The following is a 26170-nucleotide window of genomic DNA, read 5'->3' on the forward strand; positions in this document are numbered from 1 at the left end:
ATACTCTATAGTCATACTCTATACTGTATCATCATTCCCGCAAACAAATTAGCTGCTGACATTATCATTTATTGCTCTAATGATAATGATATGGTCTATATACACAAAATATAACCAAATTACTTCATTCCCTAAAGTTAAAACCAGACAGGTAGGCAATTTTATAAGGATGTGTTGTCACAGGGTTTTGTAGTCGGCCCAGTTAAACAGGAAGTGACAGTTAACAACAGGCGTTGATGATGACAGGCTCGCATCTTTGGTGTTTGCCGCTCAAAATAATAAATAAACGCTTACATCTTGAAAGTGTCAGGTTCTCACTGCACTTCCTACTTGCACTTCCTCTCATATTAGCATCACTCATTCCTAATCCAGCTTTAGCTATCTTACTTCATATCTAACCGCTATGCTTAGCGCTATGGTTAACGGTCAGGAGTGTAGAGAATAGTATAACACTGCTATTTTACTTATTCAGTTAACTGTTTAGTTATGTAGGGCTTTAATTCTGTAAAAACTGTTCATATTAAAGAGAAAGATGTTTTTTGTCTTTTTTTTTTTTGCTGGTTTTTTTTGTGTGTCTTCCTGTAGCTAGCATTTATTTTTGGCACTACATTGAGGGCTACTGGAAACCAGGAACAAAATTATTTCCTGCCTGAACATAACTGGTCAAGCTGACTGTTTCAAAGCCTTCTCAGAACAGACAGTTCAAATGTTGACAAGAGTTTCTAATCCCCAAAGTGAGATATCATGAAGGCACAGATACTAATGTCATTAGTGTAGCAAAAGTATATACTGGAATCAGTTTTTGAAAATCCCTCCCTTAGTTACTTAGCTGTAGACTTTAAAATCCCCAAGGTTGCACAAAAAGTTTTAACTATTATTATTATGTATATTTTGGACTTATTTACTAAGGTAATGTACCTGGGGCTTTTGTTCTTAAATCCACCTCTGTTTGAGATCACATATCAGGTTTATGACATTGAAATATTGTTTCTGTTAGTTTAATCAACGATCACTTACCATTTTTTACCAGTCTGGACCGGCAGAAGCAGGCCACGTTCAGACACGTTTTTGAGTTAGTCAGAACTGATGTGTTTATAATTCACTCATAAGAGTCTCTCATTTTCATTCCAGGTTGTAGCTGCAGATGGCTCTCATTTAATCTTTCTAACCAACCGAACTTTCCGAACTCAATCATGTAATAACACCTTTGATGTATTAGAGTTTCTCCACTGTTAGAGATTTACCAACCATGTCCCCACTATTTCAAATTGTTGAGTGACTTGGCAGTGTAACTTGTTTTTTCACAACACACTATTAATTTTGATTGAGATTTGTTTGAGGCATACCGAGCACTGCAAGCTGGTTAAACTTTGTTGCATAACTACAAATGATCTATGTTTCAAGTTTTTGATTTAATTTTCCCTAACGTTCCAGGGCACTTTCTTTCACTTGCCTGTGTTATGAAAATGAACTAACAGTGTCTTGAAACTTGATTTGGTTTTGTAGTACAGAACTGTGAACATTATGTCCCTGAAAGGATTATTATTAGAAAGGAACGATAAAACAAACAACCAAATTTGATGTTGTTACACTTCACTTGCAGTAGAAGACATAAAGACAAAGAATTGTTTTAAAAATAGTCTGGTAGTGGTCTATTTATTTACACAAATTTAATAGAGGTAGAACCATCTGTAATATTTACAAATTTACATTCAAAATAAATACTTACAGAATATATATATAAATACATAGGGCGATATAACCCTAATCAAACTACTTTTTGTTTCCTCTGGTTGCATCTGAAGAAATCACATTTACTTGGTCATGATGAGCAAGCTCCATTAATTAATTAATACTTCAGCTTATTACCACTGACTCAAATAAGCATTCTGAAATGGTTGGTAGTGTTGTAAAAGCCTCACTTAAAGCCACTGACATGGGTGTGTTCTGTTATTGTGGGTAGTTTTACCTCTGCTCAGGTTGAAGGTGACCTGAGATATGTAGGATGTCAGTGAGAGGTCATCAGACTCCGTGTAGCAACAAGGACCATAAAAATGTACTTTGTCCCTTCTTAACATGTGCAGAAGGCTAACAGGAGAGTTAGTGTTTAATGGACAGTTCATGTCCAAACTGTTCTGATCAGACAAAACAATTACACCTGTGTCAGCTTAGTATGCAAGTGCATGGCCTTTCACAGACAACGGTTTGATTTTTTTTGGCCTTCATAAACACTGTATGATTGAGTCTCACCTCTCTTAACTGCCAAGATGAGCCATTTTTCTTGCTAATAAGCTAAAGACAAACGTGACAAACCAGCCGTGCGCTACTTGCCGAGCAGAATAAATGAGTGGCTGCTGAACAGGAGTTGATGGGTCAAACTTCTAAATGTATGACTGAACATTCATTTGGTGTGTGTCTAAGTCTAAGTAGGTTGCTGTGAATTAACAGGTTAGTTATAAGATCTTGATAAGCTGATGGTAAGCCTATTGGCATTGTTTTATGGTATTTCTGGAATGGAAAATAGCAGACAGCCAGTATACATAACTGATCTAGATTTAACCTTCTAAGAGCTCCATCTTAAACTTCGTATGTTTGATTAAATTTCAATAACTGGAAGTGGTGTGTAAGAAAGAAAACTTATGATGCGATTGGGCAAGTCCAGCTTGGAAATAACTTCAAGCGCTCTTGTCCCGAGAGCCCCTCTCACAGCCACTCTGCTGATCTGCTGTAGACTGAGGGGGTTATCTAGGAAGGAGGGAAAAAAAGGAGATGACATTTTATCAGTCCTCTAGATATACACTGACAGTGACAGGATGCGCACTTAAGACAAACAAACTTACTCTCATAGAACTCAAGGCAGAGATAAGAGGGAGACCCCAGATTGGTGTAGTGGATTGGTTTTTTGTTTAGGTTATCCCTGGCGTAGACATTACCCCCAAACTCCACAAGTAGCTCAATCAAGTCAACATTTTTTGTTTTGGCTGCATGATGAAGGGCCGTCTCATGTAACTTGGCAGCATTCACATTTGCCCCTTTGGAAAACAAAGACAAAAACTGTATGAGAGAGAGAAGTATTTGTCATCCGTAGCATTTGTCTTCATACCTCAATGTCATTATAATTCACTTTATAAAGGAATATCCTTAGCAGTAAGCATAAAAACAACGCAGAAGTCGGTGCTAAATAAGTTATTTAATCTCCCTTATTAGGGACACGTTGATCACTGGTGTGGCAAGCAATGCTTAACCAATCAGTCTAAATTAGAGTGAGAAAGACTTCTCTCAAAGCGCTCACGGTTGCACAGTCAAAGCATTGTTCACATCCACTGACTGATACAGTTAGCACATAAAGTATTGTCATAATTTGCAGAAAAGGAAGCAGATAAGTCAATGTAGCACAGCACTGGTTACTCTTAACATTAACTGTCACTATTTTCAGCTTGTGTGGGAGAAGTCACTGTGAAACTTGGCTCAACCGCTAGACAACAGAACAATAACAAATATGCTAGATCACTGTCTTTAAGTGTCACTCCAGCAGTCTAAACAATGAATAACACTACATGGATCACATTTAAGGATATTTTAAATGACCAAACAGATATAATTACCCTCTTGTTAAATTGTGTAAATCAAGGACTAACATTCAAAATCAGCTGATTTAGAAATCTTTACATATCTTTCTAAATGTATTGTTAATAATTGCTTTGATTGTCGGAGTGACACTTTAAGACAGTGATATAGCATATTTGTTATCACTGTTCTGTTGTCTTGCGGGTGAAGCAGTCACTTAAGGTGGACCAAGTTACACAGAGAGGAACCTGTCACAGTACTTCAACTTCTCCCACACAACTTGAAAATAGTTTTAATATCTTAACCACCACATTAACAACTAAAGTTAAGAGCAACCACCGATATCCAACATTGACTTATCTCCTACCTTTTCTTGATATAGCAAACTTATATCAAGGTTTTGTCCCAAAAATGTAGTTGTAAATGTAGGTACATAAGTGCAAAGAAGATAAATATCACCTGCATTGAGGAGAACTTTGGCGCAGTCGTAATGTTGTCTTGCACAGGCTACATGAAGTGGTGTCCCGTAGTGGCAGTCATGGGCCTCCATGAAAGCTCCTTGATCAATCATGAGCTGAACACAGTGTGAATTACCTATTGTGATAGACAAATTATGATTATTTGGAACAAAGTCAAGTGACTGGCAGCAGAATGACTTCCAAAGCACAGCTGGGAAACAAATCCTGGGAGTCACCTCAATGAAAATATAACATTAACACCAGTTAATGGAGATACTCCACCACCCAGATTCTGTCTTTTGAGAAGCTACTGCTCATTTCATGTGGGCTTGAAAGGAGGCTGAAAAAAGTTTATAATTTCATCCTTCAAAGTGGTACAGAAGCTGTCTAGCTTGAAAAGATATTGGTTGGGGTTTCACTTTAAAGCTTTCTCCTTACAAGTCACTTCTGTTTTCGAATTTCAAACTGCAAACATCCAAGTGTGTATTAGTGCCTGAGCAGGCATAGCCAGTCTGCTTGTGTCCCATGGTCTACCTGGTAATTATGTGATTAGGTGTTTGTTTTATTGCTACATCTTTGTAATAATCAATAATTGTAATAAGTAATAATCAAGAGCTCAATAGTCTCGCTGCAATCTGCATTGCTGGTGATGTTGAACGTAACAAGACGCACCTCCCATGCAAGCCTCATGAAGAGGTGAGAAGGTAAACAGTGGAGGGTTAACTGTTGCTCCATACTCAAGGAGCAGCTTCACACATTCCAGGCTACCAGCCGCACAAGCATCGCATAGTGGAGTGCTGCCATCAATGTTACGGGCATCCACCTAGACAGCACAGAGCCAAAAAGTCAAAAATCCACCCATCAGATAATCATGCACTGATGAAGAAAGCTATCAGTTTGGCTTGGGTATTCTGTGAAGCGCTTCTGCTGTTGCACATCACTGACACTATCTGACCTGTGCACCGGCGTTCAGCAGCAATCGGACGCACTGGGTCTGTCCCTGTATACACGCCTCGTGCAGGGGAGTGATGGAGTCAACGGCCACGATGTTAACGGCTGCACCTCCCTCGATCAACTGCTGCAGCTGGATGGCCCTGCCCTGTGCAGCGGCCTCATGCACTGCTGACCGGTCCGTCCAGAATCCAAGACCATGAGCTGCAAATATGTCAGGCCAAACAAGACGAGACTTAGTCTGTCTATTCACGAAGTTTTTCCATGAACTTTTTCTGGATCTCTGGGCATTGACCTATGTTTCTCTATTCACATTTAAGTTTATTTTGTCATTCCAGTATGGCTGAAATGTTCTGTCTTTTTTGTTTGGCCTCAACCACAAGTGAGGGAAAAGAACCACAGTGAACTTTTATTGTTTTGTTTTTTTACAATAGACAAAGAGACAGACAAAGTACATATTTATGTCTTGATCTTGTAATAAAAGTACTTCATCTGTAAGTACGGAAGTTTTGCAGCGGTGATCATGACCATCTACATTTACTGGTACAGAAATGTACAGCATGACTAGCAAACCATCACAACAGCACTAAGTATATTATTGTGAGATGTGTATTGTTAGGATCAGTGACCTGAGCGTTAATACGGTAGTTCTTCTATAATATAGATATAGATAAAGATATATTTAAGTATGCTACATCTGCAGTTAGTGTGTAAAGTTAGGTCTAAATCTGGCGCACATTTACTGATTTTAAGGTGCAGTTGCACAACATGGACTTCAGTGCCTGCTAGCCTGATTAGCTCATGAGCTCATAGCTTATTGTCATGCTCACAAACTAACGTCAGTCGCTTTAAGATAGCATGCTAGCTAACGTTAACCTGGCTATGCGTCCCACGGAGACTGACAGCCTTTCACCTTGAAATGAAAGATAATACAGAGTTGTCATTCATGGTAGCTACCAAATCGATCCGACCAGTCTCTTGTCTTCGCTAACGTTGTTTTATACTGGTGGCGTGGGTTACTGCTGGTCACCAACTGTAAGCTACTTACCGATTTCTCCATACAGAGACGGTCTGGCCCGAGTGATCTCCATTTCATGTTAACGTGACCGTTTTCTTCCGTATAAACCCCGTAGATTCAGCCAAACAAGTAATTCATTCTGAAGTAAAAGAATAAAAACTCAATGGGCTGCATTATACTGTAAAACACGCTGGGCAGCCGGGTGCCGAGAGCTCAGAGATTCAATCCAAACAAACAATGGCTTGGAATTCTGGGATATGTAGGCGGCTTCCAATACGTTCAAGCATTGAAACTAGTAGAACTACGAGTGTTAAACTAAACTAACCTGATTTTAGTTTCCTTGCATTCAAGTGGAATAACTGACGATTTATTAAGGGGTAATAACAATTACGAAAACACACTTGATACTGTCATTTAACAATGCAAAAGAAATGTCAAAATATAATTGAATTAAGCAATGTTACTTGCTTAAAACCCATGCATTTGTCGTGGCTTTCCAGTGCAAGGAGATGAAGCTTAGCCAGCTGACTAATATCAACATTTACTTTATGTATTTTTCACTGGCTAATGTGTTTGTGATTTTATAATCTATTATGGCCAATTTTAGCTAGCATTGGTCTTGCTAGTCTCTGATGTGCTGGGTGCCAAATTTGGATTCACTGGTTCAGACACTGACTATACATATGGGTTCAGCCATTTTCATTTCAACTGCAACATTATGCATTCATTTTTAGTTGGGGCGCTATAATTTATACATTTTTGTGCCAGTGTGAGAGTTTCCAGATTTCGCAGGTTCATATTCCCTGTGGCTTAAAAAGGGTTCTTTGGCTTACGTAAAGGGTAGCAGTAAACGGTTAACAGTACAGCTACTGTAGCTCTATTCATAGCATTATAGATACAGTCACAAATGCAGTTCTGGTCTGAACCCCAACCATATAAACTTGTTGAAAGGGAATACAAAAGTCTACCATTACGGTACACACTGCAATACTTGATTACAGAGCCTTGTTTCGATCTGCTCCTGTTTGCCCTGGTAAAGTTATGCACGACACTGTTAACACAAACAGAACACTTCTTGTACAGTGTTTCAGTGAACCGAAACCCTGAGGTTATTAACAAGGCGGTTTTTTTTAATTAAATATTTGCAGGGATGTGTTGAGGACAACTCACTGACTTGCAAGGTTCCACTTTGTATGCTATGCAGTCTCAAGAACCATAGGCCAGAATCTTATTATATTTATTATGTTAAACTTTAGAAGAAGAAAAGTTAAGTCAAATGGTTGTTGTGAGAAATCAAAATGTGATGTCACGATTATCCTGATGGGTTGTGCTGCTACACTCTTGGTGGGCCCTCATCGTGTTCCACGTGGGAGTCACATGCAACACCTGGTGGTTAAATGTGGTATTAGCACACATGTAGTATTTGGCTTAATATGAAACCGGGCCCAACCCTGTACGTGAGTGCTTTGATTTTTGGTGATGTAATAACTCACGGTCAGCATGGTTTTCAATCCAAATGCTATTAGAAATACTAGATTGTTCAAACAAACATTTCACCTTAGTGGCAGAATTAAAACTTGGACCATCAAAGTCTGGTGCTGCCTCAGTGTTTAAAGTTCAACAATTCATGCTGAGTATGTGGGTGTTTAGATAATATGCTATATGTGTTAGCACTGGACCCAACTTCCCTTCAAAGCAGTATAGTTACGTCCTCCTATGTGCTGTATTATCCACATCATAGCCTTCCAGAAACAGACTGACTGCATCGCGTATGTGAGGGTAGAAATGAGGATTTTACAGTTGCAGTTCGGTTACGTTTAGCAGTCATGAATTTGTCATTGAGAACGAGAAAACTGACACGCAGCAGAAGTGGACCGCAGGCGCAAACAAGCTCCACCACCAGCAGCCAGTTTTTCTCGTGTAGACTTTCAAGATGGATGCTCTCGCCTCGATAGGTTTCTGTTTCTATTTCGTATCGGACTGTACATACGCAGAGAGCCAGCGTGTGGAGACTGATGATCTTTCAGCATAATGAGGATTTATCACGTTTGAAACGATAAAAGTGGATTCGAGTGGATATTTTTGTTTCTACGCGTTTGGACGTCGGTTATTTTTTTTAACTTCCTGGTTGTCGCATGAATATGTTTGCTCAAACTGCGGCTAGAGCTCAAGTTACTTTAAAAGGCTCACTGGACGGCGTACTCATGAGACTTTATAATTCTGTTGTGATGTTTAAAACCAGACACAGCCGTTCTCAGCGAAGGGCAAAGGGACAACGACAGATTTCGTAAGAATTTAGCAATGGAAAGTGGAAATGGTGATGCCTCGAGTAAAGGTGATGAGCTCATTTTTCCTCTCGTTAAAGTTACATTTTAAAATCCTCAATAAATCTGCTTTTTCCCCCCCACTGAGGTTGAGATATACACCCTGATGTAGATATATATTTGGACGAAAATGGACGCGTGGATTAGGTGTCGTTTGCCACAAACAGTCCCAGGCTTTTATTAACTCCGGAAAACTTTTCTCCAGTTGGAGGCGAAAACGCAGTTAGTTGTGATTCAGCCACGTTGCTTGTATGTTGTGCTCATGTTTGCGTTTTTGTCTATTTTTAGGTAATTTAGTGCCCGTGTCAACAAGTTGTGATACCTTTCAAAAGAATATTTTGGCTTCACTTAAAAGTGCGTACTTGTATGAGGAGTCTAAGCAGTGCTTCAGATACAAGTCTGCTGTCTTAATAAAGAATCCGGTACTGGAGAACAAGGTCAGTCAAAATCCTGTCCCACATTGTCATTAAACATTAAGCTACCTGAAATGGTATACATATTTTGTAAAATGTTCCATACTTTTCTTTTATTTTATCATTTAGCCTTCAACAGTGACTGTTTGGAAATTTGACTTATATTTTAGGCTATATCCTTTATATCCGAACACCTGGGCAAAGAATGAAGTGAAAACATGAAAATAGAAACTGCCCTTTAATACTATGAGAGGAACAGCAAGCATGAAATCGAAACGACACCTTACACTTTTCAAACTTACACTTTTCTTTCTATTTATTTATCTATTTTTACATCAGTATTGTGCTTTTCGAGCAAAGAAAAGAGAAGCAGGATATTCAGAGGACGAGCTGAAGGAATCCTATGGGTTTTTGCTGTTTGACGATGTCAACAAGGTAAAGATTTGAAACACTGGCACACACGTGAGGAAATATATGTTCCTACAGTCTTTAGAGCCTGCTGATATTCATCTTTGTATTTATTTAAAGGCAAATGCACTTGGAGAAACTGGTGTGCTCACAGGAAACAGCACTTGTACAACTCTGGGAGATCCCTCAAATGGTAAATTATTATGATTTCAGTATACCTCCACCCCGTACTGCTACTCTGCCAACCAGCAATGAGATCACCTTGACATTTTGTGCAGCTCAGCGATGAACAAACAAGAGGCCATATTTATAGACCGAAAACACCCAGTTAAGATTTCTCTACAAGAATTTCTATCACTTACCTTAGATATACTTGCTGGTAACATGGTAAAATTCAAAGTATTTTATCCGAAGTTATTACTTTGACTGCCAAATCAATGCCAGCTGTCTCTCCAAAGGAATAATCCATGTTGAGTGTTTGGTGCTCCCCTGCATTTGAAAGTGAAAGTATGCTGATTGTATCAATCTATACAAATGAAAATGGAAGCATTTCTGTTCTGAAACAGAAACCATAAGATGACGCATGTCAGAATTAGAAACATGTTGCTGGTCAAAAGACAATAAAGAAAGTATTTAATGTCTGATTTGCTGTGGATTGTAAGCTGGATTTCATTTAAATGTAACACGTTTTTCCTTTGCAACATAAGATAAAATAATCCTTTATTAGTCCCATAACTGGGAAATTACAAAAATAAGTATGAAATGTTGCCTCTCCAAGTTTTTTTCTGTTATCTCTGTACTCACTCCAGGCTTTGATAAGTGTGAAAGTTAGTTTAAACATTGGTCATGAAGTTCTTTTTATGGAGCTGTTTTTCTGTGAGCTGTGGTATGAAATCACAGAAGAGTGGCACATGGAAACAACAGCATGTAATTGAATATAGCACTTGCACAGGATTAATTTGTCTTTTGCTTGCTTTTTGCTTGTTTTGATCTGTTTCAGTTCTTGGGAAGATTTCAGTGGTATTATCACAGATTTCCTGAAATTCCTTTGCATAACAGCAACATTTATTCTATCATGACTAGTTTAGACATTTGAAAAGGTTACCGTGTATTTTCTATACTTTGTTGTAACGTTTACTTTGACAGCATGCTGCTGGTACAAGAGTATAGAAGACATACCGGACCCGCCAAACCAGTTTCTGATTCTTGTTTTGCCTCGTACATTCAAATTTCCATATCCATATTTCAATTCATTTTTGTTGTACTATTTTATACAATGATAACTTTAGGCCTGAATCACTATTGATAATGACTTGATCTTACTATTTTCAAAACTGGTTCTTACTCACTTACAAAAGTGCACTGTTGTAAGACATGTACAGGCCCAGCAATGTTGTCTTTAGTGAGCAGTAGCACCAAACCCGTTTCTGTCAGCCAGCTCACATTGGCTTCCTGTGAATCAGGCAAACAAAATCCCAAATGTCTTTTATTTAAATCCTTGAATCAGAATCAGAAAAAAAGCTATTAAAAAATTCCTCACTGAGCTGTATCAGAACCAGTTTTATTCACTATGAAGGTTCTAGCCATAGTGACCATTAAGGTGTTGCTGGGAAACTACAACCTCTTGCCCAATCAAGTGCTCCATTGTGAGTGCAAGCCCCAGTCTATTCAAACAAAAGCAATATGTGTGTTTACTATCATTTTTACGTTGCATTCTTTTTTGGTAAGTGTAGGGTATTTTCCACATTATGGCTCATTGATATAGATGTGGAACATACTTGTTTCAGGTTCATGTTGAGCTGCAGTGGTTAAGGTCATTTAGACAGTTGTTAATGTGCATATTGTTCAAGTATGACCTTGGTGTTGTGTACCATGTTACCACTTCACAGTAATTAGCTAAGTATTGTAGTTTTTTATGTTCCTCAAATCTTCCTGTATTTATTTTCTGAACACACATTGAGTGAAAGGTTTTTGTGTTTACTTAGGTGTTTACATATCCATGTACTCTGACTGTTTGGATCTAAATCGCTGGTATCATGGGAAATCTGGATACATTGCCATCATCAGGCTGACAAAGGTATTGAAAAAAGAAATTGAAATATTTGTCTTAGATGTGCAGCAATTGTGTTTTCATTCATAGGAAATAATAGATATAAAATCAGTGTCCTTTGTTGTTACCAACAGGGTAGAGTTAAAAAGGTTTTAGAGAATTACACCCAGAATTTCACTACGCCCACTGAGGGGTTTGACTGTCACGTGTCAGAGCAGTTGTCCTCAGTATCTGCGAAAACCAGCTCCTTTCTTGCATTCGAGAGGACCCAGGTAAGAAGAGGTGATGACTGTGACTAGTGATGAAAATCACACAGCACAGTTTTTTCAGACTCACCATCATGCTTTTATGGAGAGCTACAAAAGCACAGAAAATATAGGTGCAAGTAAGCTACAGTATTAACATACAACACAGCACTGATTTCACTAAAAGGTTACACTGGTCACTTGTAAAGCCCAGATATTGTGGTGGTGGTTGTGTGCCTTTCTTATCTGTCTGTGTGTAGATGCATTCTTGTGAGCACAGTATTGTTAAGCAGCTTAGTGCATGAGTACATGTTGAGAAGGGGAAATGGAAAGGACTCATGGCAGCTCAAATTCGTCTTGTTTTAATTTTGCAGTATTACATGTATGAGCTGCTAGATGATGGAAGCAATGAGACTGATAGGTCTCCCAGTGCTGCCTGTCCTTTTGCCATTGTATCGTTTTCATACACGGATACCAAAGCAACACTTGTAGCACCACAAGAGAAAAGGTACTATATCAGTGTTGATACACATGCTTTACCCTGATTGTTATACTATGTACTTGACCAAACATGGTTTGAAACAAATTGGGAAGGTGAAAGTTGTATTGATTGTGTCCTGGTTTCTCTTCCCAGTAAGGAGAAAGAACTGGGTAAGTAACATGTAATTTATTCTTACCTCTATAGCTATTTAAATTATGGTAGTGTTTTATTTGTCAGTAATTTGTATTCCCATGTTTGATTTATTCAAAATGAACTGTTGTGACTATGCACATAATGATTTTGTTTTAAAAATAATTGTTTTAATTGTTTTTTTCCCCCCAGTTTGTCATTACATTCCGTGGAGGGGTCAGCTTCAAATAGGCCCCTATTACTATAACGTTGAGCTGAGGACTACAGCAGGGGCCTTGATCCCTGCAGAACTGTAAGTTAAATTTACACATATCACATGCAAAGTATTCTTAAATGGTTGATAATTTAGATTATATGACCTATTTTCTGTGATTTTGTCCTTTTTTTTGTTGTTTTTGTTTTGTTTCATTTAAGGCCTCCGGTGGTGAAAGTTGAGCAAGCCATTTCCATGATAGATCTGAGACAGCTGTTGCCAAAGACTGTTTTTGAAACCGGCCTCTCTGGTGAAGGTGTGCTGTTAGAACATGTTAGGAAAATAATCAGTTTTATTGAGCAATAGTTACATTTTCAGTAAATGTTTCACCATAATTCCTGGAATTATTGAACATATCATTTATGAATTTGACTTTTTTGTTGTTTTCCAGTCTTTCTGGATGGCTTATACTGCAGCCTGTGCGAGTTGTTTCTTTCTGAGGCAGAACAAACCAGCTCATTCTCTTTGGTTCTAAGGGAGATCAAGGACAAAGATGTTGTGAGTTTCTGTTTATTTATTATTTTTAACTCTCCAGAGACTGTAGGGTCCAAGTCATTCATCCCTTGATAATGATATCCATCACAATTTATCAGAGCCCAAAGTGGTGATTTATAGTCATTATTTTGCAAATAGTCAGAAATGTGTAGTCAATTTGTTCCAGTGTTGGAAATTTCCAACGCATTATAAAAGTTACATTTTTAGATTAGTTTACAGTGCATAATTATATGTAAAAATTTACTTGTTTTTTAACGTCCAAAATCCATACCTAATAAAATCGTTAATTTTTGTACAGGCTCTTACGGTTCTGCTGAACGATGGTGGTTTTCTTATCCTGTTGCACTCCTGCAATTTTCTCACATTTGATGGTAAGATAAGAAAGTGATGACAGAGTACTATGTTGTCAGTTTCACAACAAAACTTGCTGAACTCTGTCTTCTTTTCAACCACAATTCAGATCAGCCACATATCTTTGTTTTTTATAGGTACTGGATCCAGTGCAACTGAGGTTTTGCAAGGCATTTTTGTGTTTCCAGACTCACGAGTTATACGAAGAGGTGATTACAGCATGCATTTAACTGTCTTTTCACTTGAAAAATTTCTCACCTTACATAAATCAACATTTGCACAGCTCAGTGGTGCTTCTAGTTTGTGCTTGTCTAGCATTAATGACATCATGCGAATGCAAAATAAGAGATTAAACAAATTCTCTTTCACAATTTATCACAGACACAAAACTTGGACAGAGAAAGCCTGGCATTTCATCTGAAATCCTGCGGGTTTTACCAATACTAAGTTATGCAGAGGGTGAAGTTGAAAAAAAAACAACTGACCCATGTGAAGAACTGTGTGAAGTACTTGTGCAGCATATGCAAAATTATGCAGCACTGATAAGTCCTGGGTTGGCATTAAGCCCCACTAGGGATTTAAGCATTTTTCCAGATCAGTATGATGTGCCAGATGCCCACAAGCACCTCTACACATCCCCAGAGTGGACTAACAGGGCGTGGCAGAATGTCAGGTCATACCTGAGCAAACCAGTCTCTTTTCAACTGCCAGTATCCAAGGCTTCAGAAATCCTGTCAGCTGGACAAGAGGAGCGAATAGAAGATCTTGATGATGATGTCTACTTCTGTCTGTCCTCTCCTGAAGAGGCATCAACCAGTCATGTTAGCAATGCATCAGAAGATGAGTTGACTCGAGAGAAACCTGCTGTAAATGTTGAGACGTCTATGGACAGTTGTATGAGAAGTGCTGAAGCACAAATTGACTTAACAGATATGCCTCAACATGTTGTATCCGAGGATTTGCAACCTGTTATAAAAGACACTGAAATACTTGACCAGACTTTGCTGATCAAAACTGATAATATGGAGACAACAAATCTCGTGACTCCCACTACATCAGATGACCTTCCCACAGAGCTTATAGTCAGCATCACTTCGGCAGAGCAAACTGTCAACAATGCAAGTGTGATCAGTACTGAGTCTGCAACAAAACAGAATGACTTTCAGCCTTCTGGTTTTTCAACAGCCAAATTACAAACATCTGGAGTGAACTCTCTGGATGATGAGACTGTTACAACCAAAAAGGCTTTTGAATGCCCTGAGCTCACCAATCTAACACAAACAAAACGTAAGAAACTACACAGGGGACTTCCCAAAGGTCAGAAACGTGTCTCCACTGAGACCCAGAATTTACAAACAGTCAAAATACAAATGGAAGATGACAACTTGAAGAATCATACGCAAGACCGGGCCAAAGAGTCATCAGAATGCTCACAGTTGAGTAATCCTTCAAACATTGATTGGAGGAAAGTGCGAAGGCGAAAGCGCAAATTTGGAAAGCTGTCAACAAAAAATAAAAAAGTGAAATCTGCTACTGTTGGTTTGGCAGTAGCAAAGGAGAAAAAAACAAACCCTGGACAGCAGAGCTTTGACAGCACCATTTTGAAAGAACTTGAAGCTTTTCCTCTGAGAAAGAAAATGGAGCGGTGGGACTTGAAGCCGGCTATCAGTGAATGTGGGAGAATCTTGGTTCCTTATGGCTCTGTAGATAATGTTGATCGGATTAAGACTTTAAAGGATGATGTTCAATCAACAAATAAAGAAAAAATGTTGATTGATGCCTCTGTGAACACTCAAAACACAGATGAAATGGAGCAAGAGTCTAGCATTGCCTCAGAGACAGCAGGGAACAAAACAGAGGCCACAAAAAGTAAGGGTGAAGGGAACCATCCTCAGAACATTTTTGTCGATCATGTTAATCCTGAAGACAGCATAGAGAGACAGTCAGATGATGGCAGTGGTTCATTACCTTTGAATCCAGAGAGCAATGAGCATTCTTCAGAGTATAATGGAAAAGACACTCCTCCCTTAAAAACGGTTCAAGAAAAACACACTGATACCACCTCCCCAGAAAACCGTGCAACAAAGGGTGAAATTCTCTTGAATAAGCTAAAATCAGTTCTTCTAAGGGGAAAGAGAAAAGCAGGCATTCTTGTGACAGAGAAAACAACTGGTATTGTCCAAGACACTGAGCCTCGATTCAAGAAAACAACTGATATTGTCCAAGACACTGAGCCTTGTTTCAAGAAAGGCAAAGTTGACTTGGACCCTGAGATGCTGAAGAGTAATGACTCAATTACTTGTGTCCAGGATGCCAATTTAGGTGTCAAGGAAGTTTCAGAGATGATTTCAGTTGACCCTCTTTTTGCACTTGCCCTAGGCCTGACCCCTAAAGAGACAGCAAATAAGATACATAAATTTGGGGATCAGGATAGTCTTCATGGTAAAGAGTTATCAGAGTCACAAGAGCAAACCATTGTGGACAAACAACCTGAAATCATACAAAGGCCTCTATCAATTTTTCCAAGACGGGGAAGGATTAAAACACTCAAAAAGCACCAAGGCATCTCAGCAGAAAATGTTAAAAAGAAATGTAAGTCATATTTCATATTATCTGAGATTTGGAATGCTTGATTTGTGTGTAATATGTGGAATCTCTTGAGCATTGTGCATGACTTTGAACCTGACTAACTCTTTACTTGGCTCTGTCTCTTAATCAACTGTCTGCAGCATGCTGTCACTGCTATTTGCTTTTGCTCTTCTCTTGCTAGTGCTAAATTTTTGCCAGTCCTGCGCATCTGCATGCAAAACTAGTGTTATTGGCTTATAAATAAAACAGTCCCATTGCTTGAATCAAGGGCATAGTTTCCATGTTGGTGATAAGTTCCTAAAAGCAATACATTAGTATATTTCAAATGCTTTCAATGTGCTACGTTTTATTTTCATGCAGTTTCTCTTTTCTCTCCTCTGTTTTGTCTTCACAGGGTGGTTACATTTTCAAACCCCAGCTTGTTTTGCCAGTGAAAAACTCAAATACAAAGAGTGTAATAGTGATAATTCTGTCAGCAAGACAAAAAGTAGCAGTGCTTGCCCACCCACAGACGCTTTGAACTTGCTTGCCGACTTGGCACTCAGTGCCAGTAGTGACCAGGTTCCACCACAACCAGACCCAGCACAAGGGACAAGTTTGAAGGAGTGTGACCTAAGAAAAGATGCACCCAGTGCTGAACAAGAGTCAGTTCTTCATGCTCTACTTAGAGAGCGTGCTGCTATACCCATTCAGCCTCTTGAGTCTCCTTCACCCAGCCATCTTGTGGGGGGCAGTGAATTGGTTGCTTTGATATCTAAAGAACATGCTTACTCATTGCCCCCGTCTTCCTCTCTACTGTTGGATTTGTCAGGTACACCCTTCCAGGTATCCCCATTAAGTGGTTCTACCAGACTGCTGCACCATCACCAGACAATGTATAGTGATGGAATTAAAACACTACACCATACTGTCAATCAAGAAGACAGAAGTGATCACAACCACAGGACCCAAGAACACGTGAAAAAACACATGATGCACAGAAGAAAGTTCAGGCACTCCCGTACTTTTGTTAATAAGGATGGATCTGTCCAAGTTACAAAGCAATGGAAAGAAAACTACGACTTTAGTCTAGACAGCAAGTTTACAAGTGACCCTAAATATAGATCTATCATCCGAGCCTTGCATGGGTATGTATATTCTGTTGGTTATTTATAAAAGAAATCTCAACATAAAAGTTGAAAATTTCCATGTTGTACCTGTTTCTAGTTGTAGTAATGTCTAGTTGAAAAATGTAGACACTATGCAGTAAAGCTGACTTTTAGTTGATTGATTGTAGATGATGATCATCAAGTATTCAGCTAACCTTTGTTCATTTCACACCTTCGACAGGCCATGGGACTTCTCCACTCGAGATACCAATGAAGAGTTACAGCTCATTGTTCACATGTGGATAGGTCTGTTCTACAGCCGGTCAACAGCCAGGTTCTTCCATTTTGATTCAAACTGTACAAACCCATGTTCAGAGGACAGTGATTCTTCGGGAATGGCCAGTGGAGTGATGACAGCCCCAGCTCAATGTGAGCTCAAGGCCAATTCATTTGCTCCTCACTTGAATGAGACGGATACTTCAGAGACTTTGACATCAAAAGCTTTGGACCTCAGCAAAAAAGATAACCCTGTCTTGGATCAAGGATCTGTGATTTTGGACTTGTCACTGAAAAACACCAGTGTAGAGATTGTCCCTTCAGATCCACAAGTGAAACAAAAAGAAACTTCTGTGTCTGGTGAACAGAAGGATGCTATTGAAACATTGAACACACTCGAGTCATCTGTGGGACTACAGAAGGCAAGTCAATTTTTGATTCAAATATTGACATTATTATGCTAAGTATAAATTATTGCGTATTCAGTGTTTTTGTCATCATTTTCACAAGGCCTTTAACTTACAGAGCAATGTAGCAACTGACTTCTTGCATTTTAAGGGACTACTTATAAAGAACTGTTGAAGAAGCATTTCATGTAATGATTGGTGTCATTTATTGATTGCTGTCACGATGTTAAGAGAATTTCAGCAAATATAACAAAAATACTTTGTTCTAAAAAAAAATTCATCTTAAATTCATCTTAAATCTAAATGTCTTCTGGAGGTCGTCTGATGAGGTGTATGAGAAGGAACGTCTTCTAATATGAATTTATATTAGTGCACAGAAATGCAGGTGATTTTAAAGGCAAAATGGGTACTTTCTTTGGTTTGGCATATGTACTTGAGATTTTTGTGGCTTCTAGTTTATTTATTACATCTCTGACCTCCTTATTTATGATGTACCTGCATGTCCAGCAGAAACACCATTGTTTGAATTGATGGTGCATCAGTGGCAAAGGTGACATGGAAGATAAAATCTTCAAAACATTCAAAGACAAAATAACATACTGTTCTCCCTCTCTCTCTTTTTCAGTGTTCCAGAAAAAGTGTACACACCACAGAAAATATCAGTGAATGGACTGATGTCAGAAGCACAAATGAAAGGACTTGTTTCCCTTTCCAAACAGCTGGTTGTCTGGAGAACACTGATGTACCATATTTTAAAGGTGGTGGAACTTTTACGTCTGTAAAAGAGATGGAAAGTGTATCTGACCAGCAAAATCATCCAACTGCCTCAGGAATTGGCCATGTGTTACATGGATGCGACAATGAGAAGACAGACATGAAAAATGGCATTGAAAATTCAGAAGCTACAGAGATGTGTTCAGTGCAAAAACAGGAAGGGGATTCATCCAAATCTATGACAGATCAAGAGGTAGACGGCCCCAAAAAAGCAGATGATGTGGTTCTTGCAACCGAGCATGATGAAAGTGAACTCAAAGATGTGGAAAACTGGAAAGTGAAAGAAAAGCCATACCAAGAGGGCGATATGCAACTTTCTCTAAAAATTATTTGCACAGGCAGTGATTCAACAAACAAAGAGTCAGGTATAGTCTGCAATGGAAATCTTTTGGAAAACGAGAAGCAGTTATCTAGGGAGGAACCTACAGCAGTCTCAGCAGGCAAAGCTGAAAGTGTTACTGAACCTGTGGGTTGTTGTGCAGTGCATGAAGATAAAGTAATTGAAAATGATCACTCTGGAAAAGAAGATGGGCTAGATGAGAAAAATCCTGCCATTTCAGACATGGAAGCTGACAGTGATTTGAATGCACAGCCATTACCTGTGATGCATGATGGCTCAGACTCAGTAAAGAAGGATTGCTTCACAGATTGTAACCGCCAAATACAATTGGAAGAGCAACAGCCTCAAGCAGACAACAAAGATGATGCCTGCTATGATTTGCAGTTGAGAAATGGCAGTGTTTTGATAGATGAATATTCCATATCAGAAAAAGCTCCTCACACCCTATCAGATAAGGAGCCTACTGATGATGAACCTGCAGTTCAAGAAAGTTCAGAAAGTGATATTTGTTTGGCAAAGTTGCATGATCAATCATTACCTGTGTGTGATAGGCCAGACTCAGTAACCAATTGCATCACAGAGTGTAATGCCCAAGCACCACTGAACAAGAAGCCACCTCAAGGAGATGAGCAAGAAGATGCCTGCCATGATTGGCAGACCCTCAACTGCAAATCAAAACTATGTGCAAATGGCTTTGCATTAACAAATGAACATGCCATATCAGAAGATGCTCCTCAAGCTCCATTGGAAAGAGGCCCAATTTATAGTGAGCCTGTAGTTGAGGAAAATTCAGAAAAATATATTTGTTTGGTACAGGTGGCACATTCTCAGAAGGTAGCGTCACCCATCTCTGATGAGAGCTCCTGCTTATTACATGGGTCTTCTGCAGAAGTGTCTATTCCCCCAGCAAATGACAGTGTTGGAACAGAAAGCCAGAACAAAGTAATGCTTAAATTAAATCCAAATAGTGATGATCATGAACATCGGGATACGAAATCAGTTGAGGGAGAGCAAAATGTTGATAACATAACTCAACAGTCTCATTTACCTCAGTGGGAGAGGATAACAAAGTGTAAAACTGAGGTGGCATTGAGAAAAGAAACAGATCTCAATAGTGACAAAACAAATGAGGGACTGGAAAAGGCTCACAGTCGGGTTGTAATTCCATTCATTGGAATAGACATCTCTGGAGAAGATACAATAGAACCAGAAGAAGCTGAAGACCAGAAAGAACTGTCATTTGTCAGTGAAGCTACTTGCCCCAAACCTGCCTTGTGCAGTTCATCTGGAATGTACAATATAAAGGCAGAACTGCCCGCTAGCAAAATGTCACCATCACTTCTTAATGTACGCGAAACCAATGAGCCAGAGGTCTTACAACATGAGTCGAACAGCCGGTGCCCTACCCCAACTATGGATGAGGAACCATATCAGTATATCACCTGTTATGGCCCGAATAGTAGTAGTAGTAATAGTAGTAGTTCTTTCTTCAGTGGTAGTGAAACCTGCAAAAATGTGGCTCTAAATTGTCTTAGCAGAAGCTCAACATTAATGAAGGATAAGATGCCCCTTGAGCAAAAACTAAAGTCTACAGTAAACAGCAATCCCAACCCTCATGCTCTTCCCCCCAATCTTGAACAAAGAAGTTTAGGAGTTCAACACAGTATAGATAAGTTGCTCTCCAAGTCAAACCCCACTAACGGATTCAGCCATCTCAAAACAACTGATATGAAACACCCTCTTGATCAGACAAATAAACTACAGGGAACCTCCATAGGACAAGAACGTTTTCATCCCTACAGATTCTTTTCCTCTACTGAGTGTTCGCAGGCTTTTAAACTAAACATCGACCAAGATGGACACAAAACAGCATTACAGACCAATTTATGTCATGAACCACGAACATACACTCAGCGTCCTGTCATGGCTGTGAAACCATCTAAGAGTGATGAGATTCATGCAGATTGCAGTGCTAAAAACAGAGAAATTGAAAACTTTGTAATGTCAAAGTTTTCCAGAAATAACCCAACTAAAACATCCTTACTCACATGCACCGCACCAGCTTCTATGATCTTTGAGAAAAAGACAGAAAGTCCGAAGGGAAATTCTGCAGCACTACATGATGATAAACAAGAGGCCAGTGACTCCAGGAATCCTTCATCATCATTTCCTGTGCAGTCTTTTCAGTCTCAGAAATCTTCCTCCAGTCTTGCTGATGGAAACCAAAGCTTTGTGACAAATAGTTTGATTGAGAAAGTTGGGCAAACAACTAAAGAGAGCTTTGAGATTGATCAGAAAGACTCCTCAGATGCTTCAACTTCAGCTGCGTGTTACAAAGATGACAGTCTCTTTCAGGGACCTCAAAGCTCACTCACATGTACAGTTTTCAACAGAAGCCAGAAGAGATCGGAGTCTTTTCTGGAGCAGATTTCCAAGAGGTGCCTACAAGATGACCTCACTGAGGCATTAATGGAACAGGAGTGCCTTATTTTCTCAGAACAAATGAAACAGCTTTTGAAAAGGAGTAAAAAGGGACCCATCCACCATACAGATGCACAACACAAACTGAATTTGTCTGGTTCCAATCCTATGATTGTGCGCTTTTCCCTTCTAGAGGAGCAGGAGGATTCACTGGAACCTTTTGATGCACCGTCACTTGTTGGACAGAAAATCAAGGTAGACATGTCTGACAGGAAAGACCTGGCAGACACGACAGAGGAAGAAAATACTTTGTTTCCTCAAAAAATATCTGAAGGAAAAGGCAACCCAGTAGAACATGCTGGAATATCAGGTGTGACTGCAGAATGTGCCAGACAGTACACTGCAATGATGGATGATGTTTGTGCTGTCAGAAAGTTCCCATCTAAACTCAAGAACTTCAGAATGGATAGAGGTTACACAAAGACTGAACCATGTAACCATTTTGACTTCTGTGATCAAATGAAGAGAGAGGTGGATGAGAGTTTCCGCAGTAATCTGAATTCAGTTGTGAAGAAGTCCTGCAAAATGAAGTACAGATTTTACATATTAGTGACATCAGATGATGCCTTCTTTGAGGAAACAAAGGTAAGATAAATTTTCAACTAATTTCCAGTGCGATATTCTATAATCTGTATATCATCTATACTCTCTGTAACCTGAGATTCTAAATTAATCAAAGCAGTATGCCACCAAAGGTGTATTTCTTTTACAGTCTTAATACTCATCGCCTCTACAGAAGGAGCCAGAACAAATTTGTTCCTTGATGTATTGGAGGTTTGGTGGTCAACTTAGTCTCACTAAAAGTTTTTACAGAGGAAATAATTATCATCATACACAAGTATTATCATACTATACATGCAGAATAATTACTAATTAGTAATAGTTTCCTCAAAATGTAGTTAAACACATCCCACTCCTCAGCTTTCACATCTGGTCAGATACTGGATTGATGACACTATTCTTGAGTGCCTGCCTTGAAACTGTGCTGATTGTTTAGATCTTCTGAGCATCCCAAGTTTTTGAATTTGTAGCTTCCTTGCAGCAATATTCATTCAAAGAAGTGTAGTCCACCACAAACTCATTGTCTTTTGATGATATTCAGTGTCACTGAAGGGAAGACAATATGCTGAAATTGTAGAAATTACTCACTCACAATCATGCATGTCAGTATATCGATAGCTTCCATTTTGACAAAAAAAACATGTCATGATTTGATTCCTTTAAAATCCTATTAAAGTGTTCTGAACAGACATGGATGTAACCACAGGTCTTGACCAGTTGGCGGATTCATTTACATCTTGACATCTGTTTTGAAGTGTTTCACATCCAAGATACACAAAAAAATTAAAGACGTTATAAGCCAGAAACTCACTACTCACTGCATAATCAAGATTGACACCTTTCCTGACATCATCTTGCAACATAATGTAATGTGTCTTATTGAATGTACTGTCCCACCATATTTATTATACCGGTTATTGAGGTGTTTTTGATATCAAGAGGAGACATAACCATCAAGGGGATGCTGAGTTCAAGGATATCGGTGTCAAAGCAGTATAATACTTGCTAATGGAAAATTTTAAATTTTAAAGTTTGGATAATTTCTTCTTGATCTCTCAAAAGGCACAGTTAGAGGCAGAGGGCCATACTGCTGTACAGCCGTCTGAATTCTTCCTTGGTGAGGATAGTTCTTCGTCTCTGCTCATCGTCCTCAGGAATGAAGACATTGCAGAGCACATTTGTGAGGTAACTGGTGAAAATTATTCTGACAAGATCTTTGCAATAGGTTACCGTGAATTAACGGCTGCCCTATGCTGTCTCAGGTCCCACATTTGCTGAAGCTTAAGAAGTCACCAGGTGTGCAGTTCGCTGGAATTGATGAACCAGATGATGTTGTGAATCTCACTCATCAGGAGCTTTTCATAAGGGGTGGTTTCTTCATGTTCGACAGAGTAGTGCTGGAGTCCCTCAGCCTTTGTATGTAATCTTTTAACCGTTGTTTGTGGTCTTCTCATGTAAGCAGGCAGTTCAACTGAACTCAGTATAACTCATGATGTCACCTTCATATCAATTTAAGGCAACCTGAAAAAAATGGCAGAAATTTTGCAAGACCTAAGCAGAACAGGGAAGTGGAAGTGGATGTTGCACTACAGAGACAGCCGTCGGCTAAAAGAAAATGCAAGGTACGGGTTCAGATTTTTTCTGCTTCCTTAAATAGCAGATTACAGGTGTTCTGAAGGCCTTTCATTTTTTTGTAATTCAATTTTTTAAATAATTTTTCCATTGCTAAAACACTAAAGGTGAACACAACAATAAAAATCATTGTAGAAGCGGCAACAGAATATACCATTATCCACAGTTCCTTTCTTTGCAGTCAGATCTCTTTCCCAGATTTTGCTTTCATTTTCGCAGTTACCATACAGCGTAATGTCATAATTTTATGAAAGACTGATGCTAAACTCTTATCTGTCTGAACATTGTGTTTCTCTTCCCACATCCAGATTGAGCACAGAGGCAAAAGAGAAGAAGCACTTGTTAAACTGGTGCCAAGAAGTTGGAATATTGGAAATCTTGCCTTACCATGAGTGTGACTTCATGTCAAGAGATCAGCCTGACTATCTCACATGTTTGGTCCGTTTACAGGTCCAGAATATATCAACCCGATACCCTGTTTTTATAACTGGTGAGACACTACTGCATAAATACATGAACTGGACACCCCCAAAAGTCAATGTAGTACTGACCAAGTTTCTGCATTGTGTCTAGGTGAACCTGTAAAGGTTTTAGTTACTGTTCAGTGCAAATGACATGACGTTTTTCTTTCTTATTCTTACAGATACAGCAACAACAGGCAGCTCATTTGAAGCCAATGGAATCTTAACAATGACTTTTGGCTCTATCCTGACGTGTTCTCCGAGTGAAATATTTACAGTGTGACCTGAAAAAATAAGATGGACATACTGAAATTGTGCTTCAAGTACAACTCAAAACTCACTGGATGTGAGAATAAACCAGTAATTTACCAGTAATGGTGGTTTTTTTTTTGTTTTGTTTTTTTTTTTTTGTTTGTAAGTTATCATTCATGATGCCAGTATGCAGCTGGGTGTGCTGTGTACAGTATGTATTTTGTTTTGTATATTTTTATTGTAAGTTGTAAACAAGTTATTAGTTATTTTACAGTGTATATTTTGTCTTTGTTACAATCCTGACTTTAAAAACTTGCTGCACAATCATTGTTGCTTGTTAAATGATTACTTTTTCATGTTACCAAGGCAGTTCAGAGATTGTTTTGTAGACACAAATTGATTTTGGTACCTAGACAAAGCCTTGCAACAAACTAGGCGGTTTTCAATTGGTGTGCATTTTACATATTTAAGTCTATTAATGTACACTGTTATGGTTGCTGACAGTTATTATTAACCCTTAGTGTTTGTGCAGAACAATTTAACATAATCACTCAGTGCTTACTTAATATGTGTATTTTTTTATGATACTCACTGTACAGCACAGAGACTGAGAATAAATCGTTTTGCTTCAAAAAATCATCGTACTGGTTGAAGAATCTGCATTTTGATCCTGACAACTCGCACAGCATGATGTGATCATGCACACGGACCGTCCGTACAGCAGGATGACCCATTACACTTCAGATTAATTTCTAGCCAGAAATGGGATTTGACAGTACATGAATGAAAACAATTTGAAATCTGTTTTTGGTATGAGTTGTGGTTCTATTTATATATATATATGTATATATATCCAGTCAGATCATTGACTGTATGTGAAACCTCAAAAAAACAAACTTCAGAACTTCAGACTTTGTCAGTATATTTTTACATACACCAAAATCCCATTGCTGATTGAACACACACACATGCAAGATACAGTGAAACACACAGGAACAGTGGGCTGCCACGTCAGATGCCTGGGGATTAGGTGCCTTGCTCGAGGGCACATCAGCTATTGCTAATGCAGGGGATAGCGGTGATTAATCATTCCACCGCCGCCCAGAATTTTTTCCTGCCAGTCTGGGGGGGGCGGGAGGGGGTCGACCCTCCAGTCAAAAGCCACTTTTAGGCCATGGCTGCCCCGTAGTAGGTAAAGTGATGCAATCTTAAGTTAAGAACTTCATATAACCAAAAGAGGGCCTCACTGAGAAAATAACTTCCAACATGACAGCAGAAGCACACTGAATACCAGTCACAAAACATTCAAGGTCAGTGTTATGATGAAGGAGATACATTTTGAAGAAAAATGTGATCAGAAGGCAATGTAAAACTGATAAAACAGCATCAGTAAATATAAAAACATGCTGTGCTTCAGAGTTTTCAGAATCCAAAGACATATAAAATCCATTCTTAAAATAAAACGAACACTAATTGTCACTATTGATCATCATTATTTATGCTTAGCCACTGCAACCAAGTAAAACAGACTCTCAACACAACTTATTTGCAAGATTTGGGATGCGACTTAAAGCAAACAAGAAAAAAATCCATCAAGTTTCTACTCACATGTCTAGGTCATATACATTGAAGTATCAGAATCAGAATTCCTTTCCCTTCGGTGATAAATAAAGGAATTCTTATTCTGATTCTGATTCTGATACTTCAATGTGTGACTATGAATTGAAAAGAACATGAAATTATCTGATAGCGCCCCCTCTTGGTTATGTCTTGTAAATAAAAAGACATGCAATGGTGAACAGTAGCCCTAATACAAGTAAGGACCTGGAATTGTTGGAAATAAAGGGACATGGTTCAGAAAAAACAGCAAATCTAAAAAAAACAAAAAAAAACAAAAAAAAAAAACAAAAGTGTTTTTTTGAGAAAATTTTCTATAAAAGTCTACGTCACAAGACTGACTGGTAATCTTTCAGAAATGTTTTGCATACTTAACTGCATTGTCATATAATCTGGACAAAATAATTCTGTCCAGCAGAATTATAAACACATTTCTGTCCAGCCAAACTCAAGAATTTGCGCCTTTAAAAAAAATAATAATATTCCAAAACAACGCAACAGGAAACTGGACCCTCAATTTAAAACAGG

At 38.8% G+C, this 26170-nt stretch overlaps 2 protein-coding genes across 5 annotated transcripts; one reads left to right on the plus strand and one right to left on the minus strand.

The window, feature by feature from the left end:
• Window positions 1–1640: 1640 nt before the first annotated feature.
• LOC124062462 (ankyrin repeat and SOCS box protein 13-like) lies at window positions 1641–9643 on the minus strand. Its single transcript, XM_046395240.1, has 7 exons — window positions 9502–9643; window positions 6025–6133; window positions 4981–5180; window positions 4698–4848; window positions 4027–4161; window positions 2841–3032; window positions 1641–2745 (listed from the first exon to the last, which is right to left on the minus strand). Exons 2-7 carry the CDS (start codon window positions 6065–6067, stop codon window positions 2597–2599), a joined length of 870 nt encoding a protein of 289 aa, XP_046251196.1. The 5' UTR covers window positions 6068–6133; window positions 9502–9643; the 3' UTR covers window positions 1641–2596.
• Window positions 7096–24664, plus strand: tasor2 (transcription activation suppressor family member 2). 4 transcript variants are annotated; one of them, XM_046395236.1, is made up of 22 exons: window positions 7104–8329; window positions 8607–8755; window positions 9071–9166; window positions 9260–9332; window positions 11125–11216; window positions 11324–11461; window positions 11809–11942; window positions 12069–12085; window positions 12258–12357; window positions 12480–12574; window positions 12710–12816; window positions 13112–13184; window positions 13302–13373; window positions 13546–15756; window positions 16148–16880; window positions 17083–17539; window positions 18150–21704; window positions 22743–22865; window positions 22943–23096; window positions 23197–23302; window positions 23621–23802; window positions 23956–24664. In XM_046395236.1, the coding sequence occupies exons 1-22, from the start codon at window positions 8296–8298 to the stop codon at window positions 24054–24056; spliced, it is 8802 nt and encodes a 2933-aa protein (XP_046251192.1). In that variant the 5' UTR covers window positions 7104–8295; the 3' UTR covers window positions 24057–24664. The 4 variants fall into 4 exon arrangements, with proteins under 4 accessions (XP_046251191.1, XP_046251192.1, XP_046251193.1 ...); XM_046395235.1 differs by having other exon boundaries at window positions 7096–8755; XM_046395237.1 differs by having other exon boundaries at window positions 7106–8755; window positions 16565–16880.
• Window positions 24665–26170: the final 1506 nt, after the last annotated feature.

The sequence above is a fragment of the Scatophagus argus genome, chromosome 7 (genome assembly GCF_020382885.2).
Source record: "Scatophagus argus isolate fScaArg1 chromosome 7, fScaArg1.pri, whole genome shotgun sequence".
Classification (NCBI taxonomy): Eukaryota; Metazoa; Chordata; class Actinopteri; family Scatophagidae; genus Scatophagus; species Scatophagus argus.